Here is a 27,883-nt window from a genome sequence, read left to right on the forward strand (position 1 = left end):
TGTTGTATGTTTCCCAGATGTTCAGGCACCCTCAGGGGAGGTGCTCCCAGACCTACCGCTCACAGAATAGTTTCATGCTTGAAAGTTTCCTTGCCTCATTTCCCATGATCCAAAGTAACCTCTCCTAATATCTTTCCCTAGTCCACGGCCAGTGATTTAGCCAAGATGATGGCATTTCAAACGTGATAATCATGACAGTTTAGTCAAGGAAAAAAGAGACAGAGACAGAGACTAAGAGAGATTGTCAGTTGGGGTCTATATTCAACTGCTTAGCAAACAGAGTCCTGAAATTACCATGACTTAAACAAGGTAAAGGCTTACCTCCCTCACATAAAAGAGGTTTCCCTTCTGGAGGAAGTACCCAGATTCCTTCTATCTTTTAATCCACTATCCTTAGTGTTTGCTTCCACCTGCAAGGTTTCCTCATGCTCACACAATGGCTACTGGCACTGCAGACATTGTAGCTAAGTTCCAGGCAGCAGGGAGGAAGAAGAGGAAAAAGGGACCAAAAGGCATATGCCACCCAGCTGTGTTAACCTCCTTTATAGAGTTTTCCCAGAAGTCCCTTCCAACGATTTCCTCTTGTACCTCACTGGCTTGTCCTATCTGCCAGGGCAGCTGGAAAATGTGGCTTTGTTTGTTGTTGTTTTGTTTTGTCGACTTTTTATCTAGGTATTTGATGTCCAGGATAATGTGGTCTTTACTAAGGAAGCTCAGGAAATGGTACTTTCTGCCATTGGGAGAAAGGGCGAGAGGTAGAGAAGGAAAACCAGTAAATGCTGACTGCCTGCTCTGTATCAGGCACTGTCTTCAAGGAGTCTGCATTCTAGTGGGAGAAGCAGACAAGGAACTAGGCAATTGCCATATAGTGTGGCGAGTGCAGTGACGGGGAGCACATGGACACGGGGAGCTGTGAGGGCACAGAAGAGGCACTTGACCTAGCCTAGAGCTGGAGGGAAGGAGGGAGTAGCAGTATTGAATGGTCAACAGTTGACAGTTTTTCCAAAGCCTTGGACTCAGCAAGTGAAAAGGGGGAGGAAGTGCTACAGGAAGAGGCAGAATCATAGGATTCTGAGGGGTAGAGAGATAGAAATGAATGACTGGATGAGTGGGGTATGTTGCAGGAAGGGGGCCCCCTCTCCAGGGCCCGAGAGTCGGCTCTTGTCTAACACTTGGAAATGAATCGTCCGAGGAGACACACATGCTGGCAAAGCAAAAGATTTTATTGAAAAGGGGCGCCCGGACGGAGAGCAGCAGGGTAAGGGATCCCAGGAAGACTGCTCTGCCACGTGGCTCGCAGTCTCGGGTTTTATGGTGATAGGATTAGTTTCTGGGTCAGTCTCTGGCCAATCATTCTGACTCGGGTCCTTCCTGGTGGCGCATGCATCACTCAGCCGAGATGGATTCCAGCGGGGAGGATTCTGGGAGGTTTGTAGGACATATGGACTGGTGTCTCCTTTTGACCTTTCCCGAATTCTTCCGGTGGGTGGTGGCTTGTTAGTTCCGGGTTCCTTACCAGGGCCTCCTGTCGTAAAACAACTCATGCAAATGGTTACTGTGGTGCCTGGCCAGGGTGGGCGGTTTCAGTCAGTGGTTCCCCTAACAGTTAGAGATAAAGCCCAGATCTTAGAGGGACTTATTGCCATGGGAAAAAGTCTGAACTTCATCCTGAGAGCAGTGGGAAGCCACCGAAGGGTTTGGAACACTCTGATGGGAATGAGTCTGCATTTCAGAAAGAGCCCTGTGACAGCCAGGTGGACAATGGATTGGGAAGGAGAAAGACCAGGTAGGAAGCTACTTAGAGTAATAGATGGTTTCTGGCTAGGGTGGTGGCAACAGGAAGTCAGTCTAGTGACATTTAGGAAATAGAGTGGACATCACTTCATTATGAATTAATGAATATGAAGGGGATGAAGGGGACAAAAGCAATCTCTCCATTTTACAGGTGAAATGAATTGTATTTTGCCACTAAGGTCACTTCCTGGATAGCAAAGGAAGACTGGCCTGTGGCCAAAGAAGGACTCTAGGCTGTGCCTTCTTCCGACTCAGACAGCGTCTGCTAGGTGCAGGTGCGCTGTTTGCCCAGACCTCAGAAATGCCACGTGAATTTTGCAAAGGAGCCAGAGAGAATAAAACTGAAGCAGATAAAGCGACTTCTCCCTTGCGAGTCAATTTTGCTGTGTCTTTATCACAGTCTCAGTAGCATCTCTCTTCCATCTGATTAAAAGGAACCCTTGAACTGGGCCTCGTCTTTGGGCTGAGTCATTCAGACAGGAGAGAAATCCATCTGAAACTTTTGATCTGAGAGGTGAAATCCTGACTTGGCGAATCTCCCATTGTTAGGCATTACAATTAGCAAATAACCCAGGGAGAGTAAAGAGATGTTCAGATGTGATTTAATAAGAATATAGTTGCAGTAAGCACTCCGAAGATGTTTGCAGTCAATTGGCTGTACACACGATATGCTACCAGAGCAATCTTTTGTGTATGCAGTTGACCTTTATCTCTGGCAATCTTGTCCTATAAAGACGAGTGAAATCCTCCAATGCAAATCATTGGCCCTCAGGAAATGGCTTTAATTTGCATGCTGACAAAGATACTAACTTGGGGTGGGGGTGGGGTGTTGATAACGCAACATGTCCTTTTGTCTGAGAGGTAGTTCAGAATCTGTGTCGTGCCTGCAGTTGACTGAAGTTCAATTACTGTAATAAATGTATTCCAAATTTCATCTCAATTGCATTTGCATTTTAATGAATGATTCTCACCTTCTTGTCCATTTGGCAGCCAGGCAGATTTATTAAGTTATTGTATAAACAGGGCATTCTAACGCGGGAATTTAAATGCAAAATATTTGCTTGGTGCGTTTGAGCTAGGGCTGGGTTATTAATTTGCCTGTAGGGGTTGCCTGAAAATTCAAGAATTTCAGGATAGTGTTTCAGATCCATCCCTCCGTTCCATCGCGTTTGCCCTCTCCTCCTCTGAAATCGATATGTCTGGGTGGGCTGACAAAGCAAGATGTGAGCCAGCCAGATGAAATGGGTTCTCCAAGCCTTCAGCCTCCACAGTCGGGGAAGAAACTGATTTATTTGCCATTATTGGAAAACAGTAAAATTTGTTAAGTGAAAATTTCCCATGTAGGCAATTCCCTTCTGCGAGAGCAGGACATCCCTGAAATCGGATATTGCCAGGAGTGTTTGTTCATTTTAATGTCATGCTTCCTCCCCCATGGAAGCTCTCCTGGCTTTATAGTCCCATATTTCTTGCGGGCAGAGACAGAAAATGTGAGTGAAAACCAGCTGGACGCAGAGCAATACTACCATTAAAAGTTGTGTTTTTTTGTTTTTAAGTACATCTGGGCTGTTGATTTTTAACAAAGTGATTTGCGGTGGTTAATCCCATGCCCCCCATAATAGAAAGGTGGAACGTGAATTTCTTTCGCTGCCTGTCAACTCTCCAGTGCTCGCAGCTTCCTGCAAGGCCCCTGTGAAGAGCTGGGGCTGTCTGTTTCTTTTCCATGTTTCCTCTGGGGCCCTGGGGATGGAGCTGCTGATTCAGGTAATGGGAGACTCATGACAAGCAGAGTGCCCTCTGAGAGTGAGAATGGCTGCTACAGCTGTGCTTGAAGAACTTTCTGAGATGAATTGACTGCTAGTGTGTGTCAAAGTTTTATTTCAAACTTGTAGGAAGGGAATTGGGCTTCTAATAAAGCCAGTTCGAAGATTTCTTTCTGGAAAGAGTATCTTTTAACAGAAGAGAGAGGACAGCTAGACCAGTGCAACTCAAACTTATATGTGTATATGAGTCATCTAGGGGTCCTGTTAAAATGCAGATCCTCATTCAGGAGGTGTGAGGGGGGCCCAAGATTCTGCATTTCTAACAAGCTCCTGTATGTTGCTAATGCTGCTGGTCCAGGGACCACACTTAGAGTAACAAACAGCTGGATAGCATCACTCAAGACTAGGATGACTAGTAAAGATTAACAGCCTTGTTACAAGTCTGACAGGCCAGATGTGGGGGTAAATCTAACACCCCAAGAAGGACTCTCAGTCTCATCAGAGAATATCAGAAAATTGCTAGATACTTCTCTGAAGGGGCTGTTAATTACCTTTATGTTCCAGGTTCTGTTCCAGATCATCTTTTCTCAGGTCTGAGGCAATTTCTTTCCTAATGCCATATTTTATATCGAATAGGCACATTTTTTCCCACATTTTAACATCTCTGAACTGGAGATGCAGTGTACAATCATGTCTTAATCGAACTGGCATGGATTTTTCCTTCGTTGTGGTTCATAAAATAATGTCACCTCTTATAACAAATGATGTATTGGTCAGCGATTTTCACCATAATGCTGTGTAACAAACTATGCTAAAACTCAGTGACTTTCAATAAGTATTTCTTCCTTGCTCATGTGTGTGGGATAACTGGGGTTTGGCTGATTTAGGTTGAGATTAGCTGGGTTCAGGTCTGTTCCATGCCTTTCTTATTCTTCTGGGTTCAGTGAAATAGTGGGGTTTTTTTCTTGTCATGGACCCAACTGAGCAAGCTTATTTCAAGCTTCTTTTCAGGTCGTATCTACTAACATCCCATTGGCCAAAGAAGTCATATGGTGAAGTCCAAAGTCAGGATGCTGGGAGAACATTCCCTGCCTGAATGTAGGGGATGGGGGAGGGAGTGAGTATTTGCTGAATGATGACCTGATCTGCCACAGGTGGTGACTTGGATTGGGTAAAACATGCTCTAAAGGAGGAAAGTGTAAGCCACCAGCTTCTCTTCTGTGGGCCTAGCGGTGAACTCTGCACAATAAGAACAGCCCAGAGATGCATAGACTCAAAGCTCTAAAGCTTCCTTCTGAGTATTCTTGTGTTTGCAGCATGCAGATGGAGAGAGAAATTCTGGAATCATCCCTGCTGGCTCCCAACCCTTGCTTTGCTTCTTCCCAGCTACTATGACCCTCATCGTTTACTTAACCTCTTCCCTCTATTTTCTCAACTGCAGATCACACCACCCTCTCAGCACTGTTAAGCGAGTTGACAGTAGTAATTGTAGCGCCCAGTCATTGAGTCCTAGGTACTAGGCACTACACTAAACTCTTTACACCCACTGTCATTTAATCCTCCCAACAGCCCTTTGAGGCAAGAATCACTTTTTTCCTCGTTTGGAGATGAAGAGGCTGTGGTTTAGAGAGGTTTAAAACCTGCCTAAGGGAGTGGCAAAGTAGAGACCCCATCCAAGAGGCTGGCCCCTCCGAGGCTTACCACTGCGTACACTGGCCCTCAGGTCTGAAGGTGCTTGGGAGTGAAACCTGCCCCTTCGGTGTGGCTCAGCTCAGCCCCACTGAGACTATTCCTATTGCCATACTGCGAATGTTTCATTCATCAGCTCACACAGGCTGATGAATGTACAGAGAACACATGTCCCTTAAATGTGAAAACCTACCCGCATGCATTGGTTAAGAGGAAGTGGCTTTGGGTAGAGGAAACTTTCCATTTTATAATCCGCTTCTTCCTCCATTTGCCTGGCGCAGTTAATTATTTGACTCCCCATCGTTCCTCTTGCCACGTTAGCCGTGGGAGTTTTACATCGCAGAAAGCAGTGAACAGGAGGCCCCGGGTGAGTGGATTTAAAGACAAAGACTGCTCTTCCCTGCAAATAGCTCCCTTCAGGCGAATAGCCTGGTAATCAACAATAATGATGAAGAAAATGGAGGGAACATACAGGGAATTAAATGGGGGTTTGCTAAAATACTAGGAATTTTTAAATGGGCCTCTGCAGTAACAGGGGAGCACTTCACGGTGCACGGAGCGAACACCCCGCAGCCTGAAGTTCCCAGAATAGGCTGGTGGGTCTGACCTGAGGGCCCAGACAACCCCTGTCCCCCCACACACACACACCACCACCTCTGTTCATCTCTCAGCCAGGTCTTTCCAGAAGATCTAACCGCTAGGAGTCCGGCTGCCTTGGTTGAAAAGGGCTGCAGTTCTACCAGAAAACTTGCTAGATTCCTCAAATTGCCAACACCAACTTCCCGATGCTTTTCTGTGAGTCAATCAGTAAGCCAGGCATTCATCGCTACCCGCATCTAGAGGTTTGTTGCAGACTTCGCTTTTCACAGTGTTGTCCCTATACAGGTCCTTAAAAGAAATCTCTTCTTCTTCCACCAGGAATGGCTAGGCATCACCTGAACAGCTGTTTCAAAATCTCATGGTCATGAGGAATCACATGAGGGATTGTGTTTCCCTCCTTGTGCTGGCCACTAGGATGCTGAGGGCCAAATCTGGGCACTAGCTCATGTGTCGTGGGTTTCGATACTTGTCTTACCTGATACTGTTTTCTTATTTTTTCATGTCTCCTGCCCTTCTCACTTTAAAAATTTTCTGCTCGTAATCCTTTTTGGCATAAGGGCATAAAGAAGTCAAATAAATCTCTTAACAACCTCTTAATTTCTACTTTTGTAGAAATGAGATAACTTAGAGGCAGAGGTGAAGACTGTGAATTCTTTGAGGATGTGTTCGCCTTTGTAGTGCCAGTGCTTGAACAGAACCGGACACATCATAACTGCCTAGAACAGGATCTGACACAAAATAGGTGTCCAGCTCAGGGCCTGGGACATAATATTCAGGTCCCTTTTATTTACTGTGGCGTGACCTTCAGCCTGTCACTTATTATAAAATTAATTTAATAAGGATTTCGTTAACCATTGCAGTCAAAGAAAATAAAGAGTTGGGCTGTTGCATGAGTGTAGGCTCAGATATTTGATCATGCTGTAACAGTTTACTAGGGCTGCTGGAACAAAGTACTACAACCTGGGTAGCTTAAACAACAGAAATTTATTGTCTCACAGTTCCAGAGGCTAGAAGTCCAAGATCAAGGTATCAGAAGGGTTGGTTCCTTCTCGTGTCTGAGAGGGAAAATCTGTTCCATGCCTCTCTCCTAGCTTCTGCTGATTTGCGGGCAATCTTCGGCATTCCTTGGCCTGCAGAAGCATTGCCCTGATCTCTGCCTTCATTTTCACGTGGTTTTCTCTCTGCCTATGTGTCTGTGCCCACATTTCCCCTTTTTATATGGACACCAGTCATATTGGCATAGGGACCCACCCTCCTCCAGTATGACCTCATCTTAACTAATGACATCTGCGGTGACCCTATTTCCAAATAAGGTCACATTCTGAGGTACTGGGGGTTGAGACTTCACCCTATGAATTTGGCTGCGGGGTGGTACGCAATTCAGTCCATAACACGTGCATTTCAGGATCTAGTTGGTTACAGTTTCTGCAGGGAAAGACAAAGGCTTTTGTTCAGTTACACAGTGAAATCAGAGCGCAAAGCCCACCATGCTGCCTGGGTCAGCTCCAGGTCCCTGGAACCCCTCCTGCTGTTGTGCGCAGTTATCACACATGAGACTTCTCAGTGCCGGTCCCACCCTCTGCCTCTGAAGACCATGGTCTGTTCTGGGACCTGAGAGGCCTTGCTGACAGCCTTCTACTCCATGAGAGAATCTGGACAACAGGTAAAGGTGAGCCCCTAACACCAGGCCAGTCAATGACAAGCCACCCAAGTTAGCCAAGGACACCTGGTGGCCTATAGAATCTCCAAGTCGAGGACAGGGATTTCCAGGACAAGCTGGTGAGACTCCCCAGTGGAAACATCCTGACCTCCTACAAACCAGCAGACTCTGTAGTCCGACCCCACGGGGAAATCCACCACCTGGGTTCAGACCCCAGATCTGCTTCTTTCCAGCTTTTCTGACCTCACCTTTCTGGGCCTGTTTCCTCATCTGCAGATGGAAATGATAACAATAGTGCCCACAAGGTCGAGCTGTTGTGAGGATAGATAAGTGAACTCACACACCCAGAAATGAGGGGTTCGCGGGAGGGCAGACACAGAACTGTTGAGCTACAGGGCTAAGTTCTACCACAGGTGTGAAACCACAACATGGCCTCGTTCACTGAAAAAGCCTCTTGTCCGGATGATTTGCTACATCTCAGGAGCACCCTGGGTATGCTTGAGAAGTCTCACTGAGGTCCGATGGCAGAGAGGGACCTCTCCGATTGCTGGGGTTCGGAACTTGAGGATGTTAGTTGGAGTTATTAGAGATGAGCATCTTAATGAAAGTGGTAACATCTATTGCTTCCTAGAGTAGCACCCAGTCTGGGACACAGCAGTGCTTTTCTTCCTCCCCCCCTCCCCTCCCCTCCCCCCCTCCCCTCCCCTCCCTTCCTTCCTTTTTTCAGAGCAGATCCTTTCTGTGAAACAAAAGTCTTAGATAGAAGACCAATATCTAAATCAGACAAATATAATCTTTCAGGAGCACAAACTGTACTATGTGATGTCACATAACATTTTATTCAATGAAAGCGAAACTTTTCTGGATGAAAAGTTGTACTTGCCCAGGGCCTTTGCACATGCTGTTCCCTTCCCCCAGGCATCTGCATGGTTTACTCCATCACCTCCTTTATGTCTTTCCTCAAATGTCACCTTCTCAGCCAGGCCCTCGCTGACCATCAGTTTAAAATGGCACCAATCCACGCCCCACCCCCGTCTCTCACTCTCCCGCGTCCCTGCTTTATGCTCCTCCCTGGAACTTAGCGTGTCACCTACACTTCACGCTGTCTCGTGTCTGTCTCCACCCCCTGGAATAGGAGCTTCACGAGGACAGGAATGTTGTGAGCTGCTTGGTTTGCTGCTGTACCTCAGCACCTAGAGTAGCTCCTGACACACAGAGGGTATTCATTACATTTTTGTTGAATGGTTAATAATGATGCAGCTATTTAGGCAAACACACACATTTGAAATTGGACGTGAATTAACGCAATGAAGAGTCTGACCCCATTTTTGACCTGTGACCTTTGACAGCGTTTGAGCTGCCCGCCCCCCTCCTCCCCATTCCCTCTGCCCCACATCTGGGCAAAAGCTGATAAGAAACCCAAGGTGCTCCTTGTTTTGGTGCTGGCGGGAAGTTGAGACCACACCCAAACAAGGGACCCCTCACCCCAGCCCCACTCCCAGAAAACCCTAAGCCGGCCCCCCCCCCCCCCGCTCCCTAAGCCGGCCCTCCCCCCCCCGCGCCGCCCCCCCCCCCCCCCCGCTCCCTCAGCTGATTGCAGACCTGCTTTGGAGCCCAGAAAGCCTCATAATGTGAGTCATGCCATTTCACACCCTTGTGCTGCGTGTGTGACGTCAGTCTTGACCTATGAACCACGTTTTGAGCGAGGAGTCTCTGGGAAGTAACATAACCATGAAAAAACAGCTGCTGTCAGCCCCAGCTCCCAGAACAGCTCTGCATTTGCTTTGTGCCGCATCCAGAAAATCGTCCCCTGTGAAATTAAGGGGTTGCTCCTGGTTACGGTTTTCGTTCTATCAGGTTATCCGGCAACCTCAGGATGCTCTTTGATGAGTGGATTTCAGAAGCTTGAAAGCAAAACCAAAGCACATTTTTGTTTCAAGTATGAATTCCACCTCAGATCAACGGCTTGCATCCCTAAACTTAAAAATAAGAGCCCAAATGGACAATCCAGGGCCAGTTCTGTGTGATCTGGTTTCACTGTGTTCCACCAGCGTACACGTTCCTTTGGTTTTGCACAATTTTACACATGAGGAACCTGAGAGACTAGTTTGCTGTAACAAGAATATGGGCTGGGCAGATGATGTCTGATCCGTACCTGCCAGTGACCGGCTGGGATGCACATGTGTTGTGTAGCATAGAGATTCAGAAAACGTTACGTGAGCTGAGAAGCGGGGTCTAAATTTAGAAAAAGATTGCTGGTGACCTTCCGGTGACATATGTATAAGAAACTCAAATACCGCATTTCACTGAATCTGAGACACACCATGAAAAACAAAACAAAATAAAAACGCCGCCAATTAAATTAATTCTCTGGGGTGTCAATTATTATGCTTATTTCAGTGGACACAGCAGAGTGCCTAGCACATAGTAGGCACTCAATAAATGTTTGTGGCGTGATGGAACCGAAACCAGGAGAGGTTAGATAATTGGTACAAGGTCTTTGGTAAGAGGTGGGTCCATAATCCAAGCTCAGGTCTCTGTGGCTTTGGAATTCTAAGGGCAGGAGGTCTCCTGCTACTGGGCACGAGAGTGCCCTTCAATGGATTCTCAGTCCCAAGACAGTAAGACATTCCACTGATAGCCAACTCGTGTTCCTCTCTCTTTCTCTTTCTCCAGCATCTTGATTCAGTGGGTGAAGATTGGCCGTGGTTACTTTACTATTCTGAGGGAGGAGAGTGCATTGAAAAAGAAGCAACAACAACTTCAGAAACTCAAAGAGGAAGGAAGAAATATATTCCAACCAGCCAAAAAGATGTCAGATGTCCAGTATGGGGATATTCTTTTGACGTAAGTAGACACCATCACCGTGGCACCAGTGATCTTGGGAAGGACCACTGTGAAGGAACACTGCCTGGTTGGGTTGAGGGGTGGCAGCTGTCTCACATGGGGAGCCCCTTCTTAGGCTGGTGTCTAATGACTTCTTTTAGTCTGGCTCAACCTGCCTCGCCAGCCTCACCTCCTGGTATTCAGTGAGGTATCTTCTACTACATATGTCTGTCCTCACATCCAATGCCAAGAGCTACCCAAGAAATCTTGCTGGTCCCCAGGTGTGCCTCTTTCCCTCTCATTCCAAGGCTTGTCCCTACCTCTAGGCATTTTCCCGTGCTGTTCTCTGGGCCTTAAGTACTCTTCCAACTAAGGTTCTAATTATCATTAAAAGCCCAGCTTAAATGCTGCCCTCTCCTGATCCTTCCCAGATTTCAGCCCAACCACCTCCAGAGCCCATTTGGACTCTGAGTTCCCTTAATGTGTTTGCACACTACTTTGTTTTTTTTGTTTGTTTTTGTTTGTTTGTTTTTGGCGGTATGCGGGCCTCTCACTGTTGTGGCCTCTCCTGCTGCGGAGCACAGGCTCCGGACGCGCAGGCTCAGCGGCCATGGCTCATGGGCCCAGCCGCTCCATGGCATGTGGGATCTTCCCGGACCGGGGCACGAACCCGCGTCCCCTGCATCGGCAGGCGGACTCTCAACCACTGCGCCACCAGGGAAGCCCCACACTACTTTGTTTTATTCCACATCAGTATCCCTATTCTAGACCTTCTGAAACCCCAGGTCGTAGCTCGGTATCCACCCAAAGCAAGTGGACCAAAAAAAGGCTTGTTGGTCTGTTGAATCAGTAGCCTCCCTCTTTTCGTAAAGGTCTTTCCTCTGGCTGAGAGAGAACCATCAACAGACTGGGCCATTCTGAAATGCCCATTCACGTAACAGTAGCAATCATGCTAGTAATCACACACAACACTAATTTATGAGTGTCTACCGCGTGCTTTGTGCACGTCTTTTTGTCAAAATTTCAAAACGTTCCTATGAGATAGATACTATGATTAGCCCCATTTTAGAGATTAAGAATGAGGCTTAGTCATAATTCCCCCTATGACTAAGGTCATAGTTGGAAAGCACCCCCACGTCCCAAACTGAGTGACACCAGCATTCATGGACTGCTACATTCTGCAGCAACAAACTCCCGGACTACTTAGCTTGTGCAGACCAAACGAGGCACAAATCAGTGATGGAAAGGAGGTGCTGAAGCAGGAAGAGGGGAAATATATATGGTAGAAATGGCCTGCCGTTGCCCTGTTAGAGCAGTGGTCTCAGCCCTGCCTCCACAATTAGAATCACCTGGTGCCCAGGGTGCTTCCCAGACCCATTACATCAGACCCTCTGGGGGTGTTACCCGGGCATAGTTTTTTTTTTTTTTTCCGGTACGCGGGCCTCTCAGTGTTGTGGCCCCTCCCGTTGCGGAGCACAGGCTCCGGACGCGCAGGCTCAGCGGCCATGGCTCACGGGCCCAGCCGATCCGCGGCATGTGGGATCTTCCCAGACTTGGGCACGAACCCGTGCTCCCTGCATTGGCAGGCAGACTCTCAACCACTGCGCCACCAGGGAAGCCCCCGGACATAGTACTTTTTAAAGCTCCCCTAGATAATTCCCATGTGAAGCCAAGGTTGAGAGTTACTGTGCTAGGGCTGCTTTTAGGAACCCAAATTGACATGTTGCCGGCTAAAGAGGAAATGGAATCCACAGCAGGTAATGCACCGTTTCCCAAATTCTTCACAACGTTAACGTAAAGAAATATGCATGTGTACGTCTTAAAAACAATGGTCCTACCAATGGAACCATACAATATGGGACCTTTTTGTGCCTGGCTCCTTTCACTTGCCATAGTTTGTTTGAGGTTCATCCCAAACAGGAAGCAGATTGGTGGTTGCCAGGGGTTGAGGAAGTGGGGGGATGGAGAATGACTGCTTAACGGGTGTGGGATCTCCTTTTGGGGCTGATGAAAATGTTTTGGAACTAGATTTAGGAGATGGTTGTACAGCCATCAATTCAAATGCCATTGAATCGCACCCTTTAAAACAGTTAATTTTATGTTATGTAAATTTCAACTTAATGGGAAAAAAAAAGGAGGGAGTTCTGGTCTGTGAGGCCCTGGCGTAGGGGGTGAGGGGGCTGGACACTAGTGGTTGGAGGTCTTCTTAAAGCTCAGGGTTCCCAGTGACTGGTGGGAACCCTGAGTGTGAGACCATGAAGGGCTGGTATATTTCTAGTCACCTTTCCCCTGAAAGTCTGGCCCTTGGGAATCCCAGCTTATTTTAAGAAGGGTCTTCTCTTTGATTCCTCATTTGTGCAGACCATGGACTATGCTTTTTCTTTGCCCTGGGAAGCTGTTAGAAGGAAAGTTAACCTTTTCTAAATTGGCAAATGTCCTTAGGACCAAAGCAGCTCCCAGGCCGCCTTACCTCTCTGGTTTCCAGTCTCTCTTTAGTTTTGGCCGAGAGATTCCCACTTCGTTGTTGGCTCTTTGCCACTCTTTTAATTTTATTTTGTTTATTTTTAAAATTTATTTATTTATTGGCTGCACTGGTTCTTCGTTGCTGCGTGCGGACTTTCTCTAGTTGTGGTGAGCGGGGACTACACTTGGTTGCGGTGCTCGGACTTCTCATTGCTGTGGCTTCTCTTGTTGTGGAGCACAGGCTCTAGGCTCGCGGGCTCAGTAGTTGTGGCTCATGGGCTCTAGAGCACAGGCTCAGTAGTTGTGGTGCACGGGCTTAGCTGCTCTGCGGCATGTGGGATCTTCCCGGACCAGGGCTCGAACCCGTGTCCCCTGCATTGGCAGGCGGATTCTTAACCACTGCACCACCAGGGAAGTCCCTTTGCCACTCTTTCTGAAAAAATATTTTGTCCAGCATTTTTGGTTATTTTTACCCAATGGGTTGGTCTAAGTAAGCTAGCTTACCATTTGTGCATTCATTTATTAACTCATTCATTCATTCTGAGACTAGAGAAAATATCTATGATTTACAATCCCCACCACATGCCTTCCAAGGAGTCAGCATCCCAAGGAGATGCTTTCTTTGGTGAGCAAGTGTATTCAAGTGAATACGCAGATAGACAGGAAGAGCAGAGAGGCTTCCCTGACAGATAGAATGGAGACATTCAGGAGACGGGCCAAGAGTGTGAGCGGAAGGGACCCTTCGGAGGAGAGAAGAAAGGAAAGGCAGCCAACAGTGGGAGAGAACGGAGATGTCTAATGAGGGTTTTTACGAGGTTTTGCCTCATAGTGTGACATGTAGATCCATTCCTCAGTTTCCCCAGAAGATCTTCAGTAAAATACCCATGGTCCCTTAGTGCATTATGTCTTGGACCTTTATCCTGGCTTCCAAGTAAGTGTAGGGGTGAGAATGGGAGACGACCTTGACCCAGGCCCGTTCTCATTGTACAGCCAACCGTTTGTATTTTGAAGACCTACTGCGTGCAGGCCTTCTGATGGCATGGAGATATGAAAAGGATTGAGGGACAGTCCCTACCACATGCGGTGCCACAGCACAGTACCATGGGGTGGACCTCCAGTGCCCTGAAGTGTGTCTGTAAAGGAAGAACACTCCTCCCACGTGTTTCTCCTTTACTCTCACACCATGATCACACTCATACTTCTGACACCAGATGTGTGGGGTTTTCCCCCACACCAAGCAAATGTCTGCGACACCAGCAGGGCATCCTACCATCCTGTTCAGTTCCGACACTTTCTACCTGGAGTTAGCATCAGATCCCACAGGTTAAGGGTTCAGTCCCACAAGGCTGCCCCCCCCACGTCAGATGCCAGTCACGAGTCCCAGGTTGTCACCTGTACTTCTGACCAACCAGCTATAAATCAGGGTTCCCATGACCCCCTTCCTTGGGTTTGATAATTTTCTAGAATGGCTCACAGAACTCAGGGAAACATTGACTTACATTTTCCATTTTATTACATAATAAAGGGTACAGATGAGAACCCCGATCAAGAAGTACACAGGGTGAGATCTGGAAGGGACCCAGGCACAGAAGCTTCTGTTCCTGTGGAGTTGGGGAGTGCCATCCTCCCATTATTTGGATGTGATCACCAACTCGGAAGCTCTACAAACCCCGTACTTCAGGGATTTTTATGGAGGCTTCATCACATAGGCATGCTCTGTCATTAACTCAGTCTCCAGCCCCTCTCCCCTTCCTAGAGGACTGGGGGTGGGGCTGAGAGGTCCAAGCTTCTAATCATGGCTTGGTCTTTCTGGCGACCAGCCCCCATCCTAAAGCTATCCAGGAGCCCACCAAGAGTTGCCCCATTCCCCAGAAAAAGACACCTCTATCACCCAGAAAATTCTAAGGGATTTGGGAGCTCTGTGTCAGGATCCAGGGTCTAAGACCAAATATTAAAACAAGAGATGCCCCTGGTACTCTTTATCACGTAGGAAATTCCAAGGGTTTTAGGAGCTCTGTGCCAGAAAGTGAGGGCAGAGACCAATATATATATATATTTTTTCTGTTACTTCACAATGTCCACCCGCTCAGCTTTAGGGGGTGAAAGGGAAATCTGGAAAGAATCCCCATAAGTGTGACTTCTGAGCAGGGTCTTTAATGCTGATTGGGAGTTCAGTGGGTGACAAAAAAAGAGGTATGGTTAGACCCATCTGTATCAGCCCGCCAGAAATCCTGCAGCCCGCATGTCTGGTTAGAAAGGCCAGGGCTGGAGAAGGAGGGTGTGGTGGTGTTATCTATTGCCAAAATCAGAAATATGATTTTCAGAATGAAAAAAAAAATAAAAGCAGGCAAGTCATGACCTGAGCCACCTCCATCCAGCCACTCGGTGGACCCCACTGAAGTGTCCTCACGGGACCTTGAAGAGGCGCAGGTTACAGAGAAAGCCACTCAGTGAGCCGAGGGGTTCTTACCCTCTCCGTGAAGGTCCCACGAGCTCAGCGCAAGTTTTGCCGTTAGTGTCATCTAAGAGCCTCGATGACCCTCTCTGAGTCTGGTACCTCTAGGGGCACTAGTCACCTGGCAGCCTTTCTCTAGAATAAAGAGAAGGAACGAACTAGTGGCTCTTTTCGCAGGAACTTTTTGCCCAGATTAGTGGGCAAACAGACAGGCTCTGGGGAAGGTGGCATCTGTAAAGATCCTCCCGTGACTGTTTAAATAGTTTGGTTGTAACGTTGCCCTTGTTTGCATGGGGTTTTTAATCCATGGTCACAGAACACAGTTCTTCCCTCTCCGATCCATGTTTCAGTGTGCAAGACATGGTATATTTAAAGTTTAATAAGTTTAAATATGCATGAGATCTTGCCTCACGTGGACATTGGTCTGGTTATGACTTATCCAGTGGATTCCATGAGCTGTGCAAGGCTGGTCATTAAAATAAAACTGGAGGCTGTTATTGCAACATAGCCATCAAATGCAGGTGGGGGTGGCAGGGGTTATAAAATAGCACTGGGAGATTATCCCTACCAGTAGGGAGTAGTGGTTAAGAGCACGGGGCTGGGGTTCGAGCCCAGACTTCCCACATACAACTGTTTAGCTTTGGGCAGGTCGCTGTGCTGCTCTGAGCCTCTTCTCTCTACACCCTTATGAATGGTACCAAACTCCCAAATTTGTTATGAGGATTAAAAGAAATAACACTTAGCACAGAGCCTGGCTTATGAGACGTGCTTAGTAATTGCTAGCTATTATTATGCCGTGAAATGAAGTTGATCTCTCTGGCCCTCAATTACTTAAAACCCTCAGGTCTATGGCTAAAAATCTTAATTTCCAGGCAGGCTAGAAGGCATCTCACATGTAAGAGCTATGTTCTATAAATATAATTCCAGTCACAGAATTATCAAAAATACAAGTGTTCATTTAGAACTGCTTTTTTAACACAGTATTTGATCCTGCACATTCTAAAAGCAAAAGGGATTTTTCCCCCCTCTGGATCTAAGACCATAGGATAAGTTCTTTTAGACCAAAGTTTTAAGTCTGACAAACTATGTAGGGAAAAAAGAAAATCAAGCATGTCCCCAAAGATTCCGGCCTGCAAGCAGTCTTTCCCACTGTGTTCATTGACCTCATTTCTCAGCTGCAGGTTCGGCTGAAAAAGGAGAAAAAAACAATGGGTAGAACTTGTCTTATGTTTGCAGTTGAGACGAGACATAAAACAAGGGATTAAGGCGTGTAATAGCTGGGTTAATTTCCCCGTATTCTAGACCACTGGGCATGCCAACATACTGGCTTGTGGTTTCCTCAGCTCTAGGGTTGAATAAAGAGCCTGTGGAAATGGAAAGCAGCGGACCTAGATTCTGGTCCTATTTTTTAGTTAGCTCTGTGACCCCAAGATTGTCCTCAAATTCCCAGGAGGAAGGTGACTTCCTAATGGCTGCCTCCATCTCTTCTGGCTCCTTTCCCCACGCTAAGCCAGAGCGAGCTTTCCAAATGTAAACCACTCCCAGTTTAAAATCCTCAGTGGCCACCATTCTTTATCGGATAAAGACAAAAGTCTGAGCAGGGGCTACAAGGCTCTGGATGGGCTAGCCCTTGGCTTCCCCTCCAGCCACACTGTCCCCCTCTCCCTCCTCCCCAGGGCCTCTCCCTCTGCCCTCTGCTTACTGAATTCCCATTCAACTTGCAGATCTCAGCTCAATATTTACTTCTGTTCCAGTTACTGTTGCTGTGAGCAACCACTCCAAAACCTATTAACTCAAGACAGCAAACATCTATTTCACTCACAAATCTGCCATTTGAGTAGGGTTAAGTGGGGAGGGATTCAGCACTAGCTGGGGCAGGTCAAAGTGTCTGCTTCTGAGAGAACTCGTGCACACGGTGGCACCTGGGGGCTGGCTGTCAGCTCTGAGCTCATCCAGGACTGAGAGCCCGCAGTCTTGGTCCTCCTCCCTATGAGTCTCTTCACAGGCTGCCAGCTTCCTCCCAGCATGGTGGTGCCTGGGTGCTAAGAGTGATCATCCCAAGACATAAGAAGGAAAAGCTGCCAGTTCCTGGAGCCGGGACCCAGAAATTGGCATCACACCACTTCCGACACATTCTATTGGCCCAGCCACTCAGAAAGCCAAGATTCCAGGGGAATGGGGGCTATAAAGCCACCTTCCCATTAGAAGAAACTTGAGGCCCATGTTTCTAAATTAACACAACTCCCTCCAGGAAGTATTCCCTGGCTCCATTTCAGCCAGATTCTCTGTTTGGGTCTGTCAAAGCACCACACACTCTCCATCTCAGCCTTATCACAGCTGTGTTTGTGTAAAGCCCGTCTCCGCCAGGAGGCTCTTAAGCTCCGGAGGGGAGGGGCTGATGTTCCATAGATATGGGTAGACGTGAATGAATCAGGGAACCCGTCAATGATTCAATCAGTATTAAACTCCTCGGGCTGAGAAACTACAAGGCTTTAAAGGAGCACACTGGTAGCATAAATATGTAAGGCAAGCTGGGACTGAGATGCCAGGGGTTTTTGAGTCTCAGGCAACCCAAGAGGCACCACCTAGTGCAAAGTGGGCAGCGATCTTGACCTTGGGCCACACCCAACTCTTACTCAGAGTGGCAAGAACTTTCGAGTCTTCAAGAACCAAAGCTTTTCCATCTTTATGTGACATCTCCCAATTTTAAAATATAGACAATCAATTCCATTACGCACACAGTAGGCTTATTAAAACATGCCTATGGGCTAGATTTGGTCATGGGCAAAAAATATATACCCTGTGACCCAGGCATGCCAAAAAGGAAAAAACAAACAAACCCCGTTTTCTCTAACTGAAATGACTTACTCCACGATGGTGTTGAAAAGAAAAACTTAACTGTGGTATTAAATGTAACTTAATATTTTTCACTTTGAAACAGTCTTTTTTGGATAAATGTCCAGTGGTTTCAAAGATGAACTGCCTGGGCTTCCCTGGTGGTGCAGTGGTTGAGAGTCCGCCTGCCGATACAGGGGACATGGGTTCGTGCCCCGGTCCGGGAAGATCCCACATGCCGCGGAGCGGCTGGGCCCGTGAGCCATGGCCACTGAGCCTGCGCGTCCGGAGCCTGTGCTCCGCAGCGGGAGAGACCACAGCAGTGAGAGGCCCGCGCGTACAGAAAAAAAAAAAAGATGAACCGCCTGTTTGGGCAGTTCTCCTCTCTGAGCATCCCTTTCCCCACCCCCCCGCCCACCCCTGCTTCCCCCAGATGGTTTTGGCTTCAGAGGAAGCTTCTGTATTCTCTGTGAGGCAGGGGATGGGCTTCCAGAGAGGTACGCCTGGTCATGGCTGATCTTTGAGGGCACACTTGTGCCGACGTCTGAAGCTCGAGATCCCCACGTCTCACGGCTGGTTCATCCAGCCAGTGAGTCAGCAGTCTGGAGAGTTGGGAGAAGCCCCTTTAAGGAAAGGACCGCAAATAAAAGCCGCTGACTCCAGGCAGTTCCTGCCCTGTGTGCACCCGCCATTTCCACTTCCCACCTTCCCTGTCGCTAGGACCCTGGGTGCCGGCCACCTTCCTCTCTCAAGCTGAAATTATTGTGATACTTCTCACTGGTCTCCTTGCCCTCCACTCCCACCATCGGCCATTCTCAAAACAGCAGCCAGAGGGATCCTTGGTCACATCATGTCCTCTTTCAGCTCAGAGTCCTTTACTTTCGTTGAGGGAAAAGGCCAGAGTCCTCGCACTGGTCTGCAAGGCCCCCATTCTCTCTCCATCCTTCTCTCCCTCTCTCTCTGTTGCTTACTCCAGCCACATGTGCCTCCTTGCCATCTCTAAAACACAGTCCCACCTCAGGACATTTGCACCTGTTGCTCCCTCTCTCCAGAATGCTCTGCCCCCAGACATCTGAATGGCTCACTCCCTTCCACTGCAGATTTTTATCAAATGTCACCTTCTCGGTGATAACTTCCCCAATCACTCTATTGAAAATTGCAAGCCCCAGCTCTCCCAGCCCTTCTGAGCCCCCTTCTCTTTTTTCTCCCCATAGCACGTATCACTGTCTAGTGGGGGTGGGGATGGGAACGGGTCAGCAAACTCCAGCTCATGGGCCAAATCCAGCCCCCAGGCTGGTTTTGTAAATAAAGTTTTATTGGAACCCTGCCATTTGCTTATTGCTTACATTCTGTCAATGGCTTTCCTGCTACTAAGTAGTCATGACATAGACCAAATGTCCCACAACATCATAAATATTTGTCTAGCCAGGTAACAAAACATATCCGACTGCTAGTCTACTATACCAGTATACCACACAGCTGCCAGATTTATCTTATTTGCTCCTTCATGGGAATATGTGTTCCATGAGAGAAGGGGGTCTAATATGCTCTGCTTACTGGCTGCATCTAGAACCTTCATCTCTCCAGCGGGAATTACTGCCTGGCCCACAGCAGGTGCCCGGTGATATTTGCCAGACAACCCCTGACGAGAGAAGAGGGCATTTAAAACAGCTCCTGCCCGCTCACTCTGCTGCTCTCATTCTGCTTCACCTTCAGTGCAAACGGGGACAAGAAGATGAAGAAGGTGGGGATGGGAGTCCTCCTGCGTCCGTTCACCCCCGTGCACAGCTGCATCATTGCGCCCTCGCTGCCTGAGGCTCACGTGTAAGTAGCCCCACCTCTGGCTCATCTGCTTATCATGCGAAGCCAAGGTCAAATGACTCAAACAGCTGGGAGCTGTCGAGCTGTTCCTTTGTCCTCTTGAAAAGGGACAGGGAGCCTGGGGCCAGCAGTGTTATGTGGTGTATAAAAATAACAGAAGGCAAACATGGGGGCTTAGAGCTAAGTGGCAATCCAGCTGGGACTGAGTCATTCCATCCCTTACCACACCAGACACACTAATGTCAAATAGTTTGCAAAGCCTGATAAAATCTGTCTGCAGCGTGTGCCTAGAAGATGTCTCACCCAGGGCTCCGGGGACATGTTTTCCCCAAGACTCAAGGAGCTATTTCCCAGAGAAGCCCCTGCCGCCTTCTGAGCCGACCCCAGGCACAGACTCTTCATTGCGTGATGTGACAGGGGCTAACCAACCCTCCAAAGAATACTTGGGCTTTCCGAAACCTTGACACCTCGTTCCCCTCCTATCTGTTCCAGAGAATTCTAAGCCCAGCTTTTTCTTTTTCACTAGTTAGCACTTTTCAACTGGGAGATTTCGGGCACAGAGATAGAAATTGACTGTAAGGCAGGATTGCTCAACCTCGGCACTATTGACGTTTGGGGACAATTACTTCTTTGTTGGAAAGGACTGTCCTGTGCACTGTAGGATGTTTAGCACTATTCATGGCCGCCACCCCCTAGTGCCAGTAGCACCCCCCTCCCCAGCTGTGACAACCAAAATGTCTCCAGAGATTGCCAAATGCCCCCTGGGGGCAAAATCACAGCCACACCCCCAGCCCTCCCACGTAAGAACTACTTTAGGCCAATGAACATGGTGCACTGGATTCTGTCTGCTCATTTGTCAAATATTTATTAGGCCCCTACAGTGTGCACAATAAAAATAGCACTACTGACTGCTCTGTGGGCACTGTCTCAGTCCTCTCAGCAGCCCTTTTGTGTAGGTGTATTATTATCCCATCCCTGCAGATGAGAGAGCAGAAGCTCAGAGAGGTGTACTAGCCTGCCCAAGGTCACAGAGCTCAGTGTGTTGCCGCACTGGGGTTTTAAGCCAAGTGTGTCTGACTGCAAAGCCTGACCTCTCACCACCACACATGACACAGAAGGTATATCCCAAGGCCTTACCTTTGAGGAGCTAGTGATATATTTGGACAGCCAAGTCTCATGTACTTGAAGAGTAAAATAATGCAAGAGTGAAACTGTAAGACAAGATGGCAGATCCTTAATAAGAGCACCTAGTTCGTGGGTGGAAGATGGCGCTGTCACCAACACCATGGGCGTCATCATCACCATCACCATCATCATCCCTACCACCACCACCACCACCACCACCACGTATTTGGACACATTCCTATCCCTTACTAATATTTCAGCTTTTGCTGAGCCCCACTCCATACTTTCCTCCTATCTCCCTTTGATGAATGTTAGGACTGGCTTCTTCATAGACTTATTTGTTCAGGGACATTCCAACTGGCAGCCTCAGCTTGATGTTCTGAAAACGTCTCCTTGCCAAAGCAGTCTTTGCAATTTCTCATAACGTCCCGTGGAAACACTTGCGCTTTTGCCTTTTCCATGGACAAGCCCTCTGAAACCAAATGGTGTAAATCAGTGTTTCTCAGGCTTTCACTTGCATTTGAATCATCTGGGGCTCTGGGCTTGGGTGCGGGGATAGCAAAACAAGGAGATGCCTGGGAGAGTGTGTATTCCTAGGCCCCACCCCCATTTCCTTTGGTCTGAGCAAACTGAGGTTTAAATCAACTGTGGAAGTGACTGGAGAGTTTCTTGCTCATCCTCCTTCAGTGCCAGATGGGGAAACTGAAGCCCAGAGAGAAGGCAGAACCTGCCACAACAGGAATTCTGATCTCCTGACTCTTCAGTCAGTCCTTTGTATCAGTTTTGTTCCGTGATGATGATGGTGATGGTGGTGATTATCACAGTGGTGATTGTTATTCTTTGTTATGCCCTAGACCAGGGATCAGCAACCTTTTTCTTAAAGGGACAGACAGTAGATATTTTAGGCTTTGCAAACCAGATGGTATCTCTCGCAACTACAGTCATCCCTAGGTATCTGCGGGGGATTGGTTCCAGGACCTTCTGCCGATACCAGAATCTGTGATGCTCAAATCTTTTATGAGTATAAAATGGGGTAGTGCTGTCAGCCCTCTGTATCCACAGATGCAGAGGGTCAACTGTACTTTACCTTGTTGTCGCAGCAGGAAAGCTACAGTGAATGGATGGGCCCGTGCTCCAATAAAGTTTTATTTGCAGACAGAGGCACACACTCCTTCTCTAGATTGAAGGCTGCCCCTTCTTCTCCTTGGCTGTTCAAAGGCTCTGGCTGCATTTGATGATTGCATCGGTATCTATTGCTGTATTACAGACCACCTCGAGGTGGAGTGGCTTAAAACAGCAACCATTTACTCTTGTTCAAAGTCTGCAGGTCGGCTGGGTGGCTCTGCTCGTCCGCATCAGTTCAGCTGGTCCTGGCTGGGCTTGCATATGTGTGTGGCAAGCTGGAGGCTGGCCCATCTAGGGTGGCCTCATGCCCAGGCCTGTTGGTTTGTTGGTTGGTTGGTTGTTGGCTAGGGCGACAGGAGTGACTGTCGCTGTCTCACACAGCAGGCTAGCCGAGCTTGTTCCGTGGCTGTCAGGAAGGGTTCCGAGGACAAGAGCCCAAGCACTCCACGCCTCTTGAGGCTTAGTCTCAGAACGGGCCAAGGACCTTTCCACCCCATTCTGCTGGCCACAAAAGACATCAGGCCTGCCCAGATGCAAGCGACGGGGAAAAGAAAGATTCCACCGCCTGGTGAGAGGATGCAGAATCACCGTGGGAAGTGCATGGATGCAGGGGGGAGGGGAGAATCCGAGCAGTTTTATCATCATTCTGCCAAGAGGCATCCGGGCAGAGCCCGCCCGGTCAGTTCTCAAATTCTCAGTCTTCACGTCAGCCGAGGTGGATCCGAGCCTGGTCAGTCCCTTCAATCCCAGTGCGATTGATCCCCAAACCAGCTGAAGATTCTGAATCGACTGTATGGGGATCAATTCAGTCATGCCAAGGAAGACGGGACCTTTATCTTTTTAAAAAAAGAGGTGGGGCACAGTCTGCAGGAAGGAGGACAGCCCCTCCTTTCCTCTGAGAGATGGCTGGCCTGTCCTTACAGCCCTTCCTGAGCGACTGTGCGACAAAACAGTGCCTGCAGCCACTGTCTGGGTTTGGGGTGCTTTGTAGCATTTTCTGATTTCTCTTAGTAAAAGTTTTGAAAAAACGTTGTTTTTTTCTCAGGGATGTTGACGCCCACTCGTATTCTGGTTGGTACAGCGGTTTCAACAGAGAGGGCTATTCAGATGCACTGACTGCTAGATGCTCCCCCAGGGTTCTGAGCACAGGGGTTTTAGAAGCAGGCTTTGTGCACCCTGGTCAGCGTTTTCATCTATTATGCCCCACATTTAAGAAAATAAATGCTTTCTCTTTTAATTTGACAAAATCCAAGGTATTGTGCTTTGACCTGACATACAATCATTATGAGAAAGGAGCGATTTCTATCAAGCATGTTTCTGGGGACCCTTTCTTTCTCCCTTTCTTTCTTTCTCCCTCCCTCCCTCCCTCCCTCCCTTCCTTCCTTCCTTCCTTCCTTCCTCCCTTCCTCTCTCTCTGTCTCTCTCTTTTAGTTTGCTTCACTGCATGTTAGCTTAGAGATCATCGGGTTTGAGGCACTGTATTTTTTCATTAAGACCTTATTTTTTTAGAGCAGATTTACATTCAGATCAAAATTGAGGGGAAGGCGCAGAGATTTCCCATTTCTCTCCTGCCTCCCCCATTATCGACATCCCCCACCGGAGTGGGATGTTAGTCATAACTGATGAAGCTACACTGACACATCATAGTCACCTGCAGTCCCTAGTTTACATTAGGGTCCTCTCTTGGTTTTGTATATTCTGTAGGTTTGGATGAAAGTATAACGACATGTATCCACCCACTCACGTATTATACAGAGTATTTTCACTGCCCTAAAACTCCTCTGTGCTCTGCCTATTCATCCCTCTCCCCCTCCCGCCCCGGCAACCACTGATCCTTTTACTGTTTCCATAGTTTTGTCCTTTCAGAACATATTGTTGGAATCATACAGTACGTAGCCTTTTCAGATTGGCTTCTTTCACTTAGTAATATGCTTTTGAAGTTTCTCCTCGGCTTTTCATGGCTTAGTAGCCCGTTTCTTTTTCACGCTGAATAACCGTCCATTGTCTGGATATACCATAGTTTATTTATCCATACATCTCTAAAGGTTGCTTCCAATTTTTGGCAATTATGAACAAAGCTGCTGTAAACATCTGTGTGCAGGTGTTGTAAGGCACTTTCTATAAGCAGAGAAAAAAGGTCCAGACCCATTGGATGAAACCCTCTTCTGCTGAAAAGGGCGTGAGGGCTCTACCCTATAATAAGAGACATCAACACTGTATTAAAGCACAGATTCGGGAACCGGACCATCTGGGCTTAGATTCCAGCTCTGCTGTTTGCTGCCTTTTCTGACCTTGGATAAGTTATATGACCTCAGTTTCTTCATCTGAAAAATGGGAGTACTAATAGTACCTTCCTCACAGTGTTGTTATGAGAATGACTTTAATTAATGGATGTAGAATACTTAAAACAGTGTCTGGCACAGAGTAAGCGCTCTATGGGAAGTGTTTACTATTATTGTTATTTTGCTGTTGTTGCTACTATTCTTTGTTATCTCTGTGGTTGTGCATATGAGAATTGTGCCCAAATTATCAGCTCTGGAAAGTGTCAGATCCCAGCCAATTTATTCCCGCCATCTCCCATTCAGTAACCAGAAATGTATTGAGCCTACTCTGTGCATACCTGTGATGGACAAGACTCTGTAGCTCACAGGCTTGTGGGCTGCAGAGACAAGTAAACAGGTAGTTACAAGACAGCAGGGGCACAAAATGTAGGGACAGAGGGACACATTGTAGGGTGGGGGGTGCTTTAGAACCCCTCGGAGAGAGGATGCTCGAAAAATCAAGGAAGGCTTCCTGCTGGAGGCGACATCCGAGCTGAGACCCAATCACGGAGAGGCAGAGGAGGAGGAAAGGGAATGTGTATCAGGAGCAGAGGACAGTGCCGAGCACCTCACCTCACTTTCACTAGAACGATTACTGCCATTATACAGATGAGAAACCTGGGGCTCAGGGAAATGAAGTAATTTGGCCAAGACCACATAGCTAATAAATGGCAAAGCTAGGATTTTAACCCAGTGCAAAGAGAGTATGTACAGTGAGCTTGCGCTGCAGAGCAGAATTTCACCAGGCTGCAGGTGGCGGCACAGGGGTGAGAGAGGAGGCTCGAGGCTGGGGAGGTGGATGGGAGTCTCCCATGTGATGGGGTGTTGGTTTGCCAGGGCTGCCATAACAAAACCCCACAGACTGGGTGGCCTAAACAACAGAAAAGTATTCTCTCACAGTTCTGGAGGCTGGAAGTTCAAGATCAAGGGGCCCACATGCTGGTTTCTACTGAGTCGTTTCTCCTTGGCTTTCGGAGGGCTGCTTTCTCGCTCTGTCCTCACACACTTTTTTCTCTGTGAACGTGTACCCCAGTGTCTCTCCGTGGGTCACGGCTCCTCTTCTTCTAAAGACACCAGTCAGATTGGGTTAGGACCCACCCTCTTGGCCTTATTTTAACCTCATCACCTCTTTAAAGGTCCCCGGTACAGTCACATTCTAAGGTACTAGAGATTAGGACTTCAGCATATGAACTTCGGGACATAACTCAATCCACAGCAGATGGTTTAGGGAGTCCGAAGATCTTAAGCAAGGGAGGGAGAGGGCCACGTTTGTGCCCGTTCCTGTCACCTGCAGAAATGAGTCTGACGCTCACATGCCTCTCGGCCCCCTGTGACGAAGCACATCCCACCTCACCAGTTAACTCCCTTACCCATCCCTCCCCACCCGCAATGGACACAACGGCACGCCCAGGCCTGCAGGGGCTCTGAGTCGTGAACAGAAGAGGGGGCGTCTCCTTGGGCTTTTCACAACTGCCTGGGGTCACAGTGAGGGTACAGGGAGGTGTCTGCACAGGGCTGGGCACATGGGACAGCCACTGCTACTGTTGGTACCCAGAGCTGCCGAAATGCACTTACCTGTAGGGACCAAGCTGGTGTAAAGGGGGGAGACACAGAACTGGGAAGGCTGTGGGCTTGCGGGTCCTGTAAATTAGAAGGGAGGGATGCGTGGCTGCTTATTATTAGAAAATAATTTGCGGATGGAAAAAAAAAGGAAGGAAGGCGCTCTAGATGAAAAAAGAGAGACAGAGCTCCTGACTCTAGTTTTCCTAAGACCGGGTGGACACGGCTGCCCCAGAGCATGGGGGCGGAGGAGTGGGGTGCACGGGGGCAGCTCCCCTGCAAGCAGAGTGACATGGGTGCCTCTCAAGGGGCTCTCCGGGACACACCTGGGCCTGCTCCACACTTGAGCCCCAGGGCTCGCACTCCATCTTCTGAGCTGGGGCCTTCCTGGAAGCTGGAGGCTGGATTCCTGCCTGCCCCTCTGAGCACAGGCCCAGGAGCCCTGGGGAGTATCGATCAATACAGTAGCAGTTTCAGAGAAGAGCAATTACACAGGTTGGTAATGGAGGCATCTGACCCATTAGTGTAAGAGGAGAAATCATGCAGGGAGGGGCTGGCTAGTTAGGACTCCCCCTCACTTCCAGGAAGAATGCAGGCAGCAGGTTAACCCTCTCCTGACCTTGCTCTCGGGGTGGCCACTCATTTGGCCCCATCAGCACCTCAAACAATAAGAGCTCAGGTCCACAAAAGCACCGTCTCTGGGATTAAACAGATGCGGGTTCAAATCCTCACTAATCCTAGCGTGACCTCAGGCAACTCTACCTCTCCCAGTCCCTTGTCTGCAAAGAGGATGGAATAAAGTCACCCTTCTTATAGGGCTGTCGAGAGCATTGAGTGGGATATTCAGGCCCCATCTCTGCCACCAACAAGCTCTGTGACCTGGAGCAAACCGATGGCCCCTCTCTGAGCCTCAGTTTCCTCTTCTCTAAAATTCAGATAATGATTCCTCTCCGGCAGGGTTTGGGGAGAAATAAATAACATGTGTCAGGTGTCCTACCCAATGCCTGGCTCATCGTAATACCGAATGCCCCCCAAATCAGAAAATACAGGTTAGACCTATTTTTAAATGGTGTTTTAGTTACATTTTCAAATCATGTGTTCAATGTGGTTTTCCTCAACATCCAGCTACATTTGGGGCAAAGGATTTATAAATTTAAAGCAGTGGGTCTAGTTGTTAATTGGGGTGGAGAGAAAGTACAATAAATACACTAGTTTCCTGTGTTTCCGGACGTTTTGGACCCTGCTAGTGTATTTATTGTATTTTTATCAGATGAAGAATTGGATGCCTGTAGGATGTTCATTCCTTCAGTCCTCTCATTTGCCTGAATCCAGTCCTCTACCTGTGGGACACCCTCCCTTGTCCCTTCCCACTGTGCATGCAAATCCCCAGTAACTGGCATAGGGTCACCTTGTGTCAGATCATAGCTCTGCCGCCTACTGGCCAAGTGACATGCACAAGTTCCTCACCTCTTCTGAGCCTCAGTTCCCTCATCTGTAAAATGGGGCCAATAAATAGCTCAGGAGCCCATTGGGAAAGTTTAATGCTGGTGCGTGGGAAATGCTGCCACCCTCCTGGAGCCTGGAGACAGCTCTCCAGCCGGGAGCCAGCACCACTCCTGTCTCTGTCGCCACTGTTGTGAAAAATGTTGTTCTAACAGGAGCCCCCTGGGCTTCCTCCCTCTGTCTTTGCAGCGAGCCCATCTTCCGCCAGCTCTGTGCCCTCCACTGGCTCCTGGAGGCCCTGACTATCGACCACACCCACCACACCATGAAGCCCGTGATCACCTGCTGGAATTCGAAGTAGGTCTCAGCCCTTCCACCTGCCGTGTAACTAGCAAGAGACTGGGCC

At 48.3% G+C, this 27,883-nt stretch overlaps 1 protein-coding gene across 18 annotated transcripts in view; it reads left to right on the top strand.

Annotated features, from left to right (window-relative positions):
- The window catches only part of CCDC60 (coiled-coil domain containing 60), a 275,404-nt gene that overhangs the window by 197,923 nt on the left and 49,598 nt on the right, over positions 1–27,883 (top strand). For 10 of the 18 annotated variants that reach the window (XR_007471770.1, XM_049698202.1, XM_049698206.1 and 7 more), the window contains 2 exons: positions 10,180–10,350; positions 27,727–27,834. Coding sequence is in view for 17 of the 18 variants with exons in the window: in XM_049698202.1 (XP_049554159.1) it covers positions 10,180–10,350; positions 27,727–27,834 (279 nt within the window). In the remaining variant the exon portion in view is untranslated. Of the gene's footprint in view, positions 1–10,179; positions 10,351–19,798; positions 19,907–27,726; positions 27,835–27,883 lie in introns of all 18 variants that reach the window. The other 8 variants (XM_033399989.2, XM_012535515.3, XM_049698208.1 and 5 more) reach the window with 1 other exon arrangement.

Source organism: Orcinus orca, chromosome 15, assembly GCF_937001465.1.
Source record: "Orcinus orca chromosome 15, mOrcOrc1.1, whole genome shotgun sequence".
Taxonomy (NCBI): Eukaryota; Metazoa; Chordata; class Mammalia; order Artiodactyla; family Delphinidae; genus Orcinus; species Orcinus orca.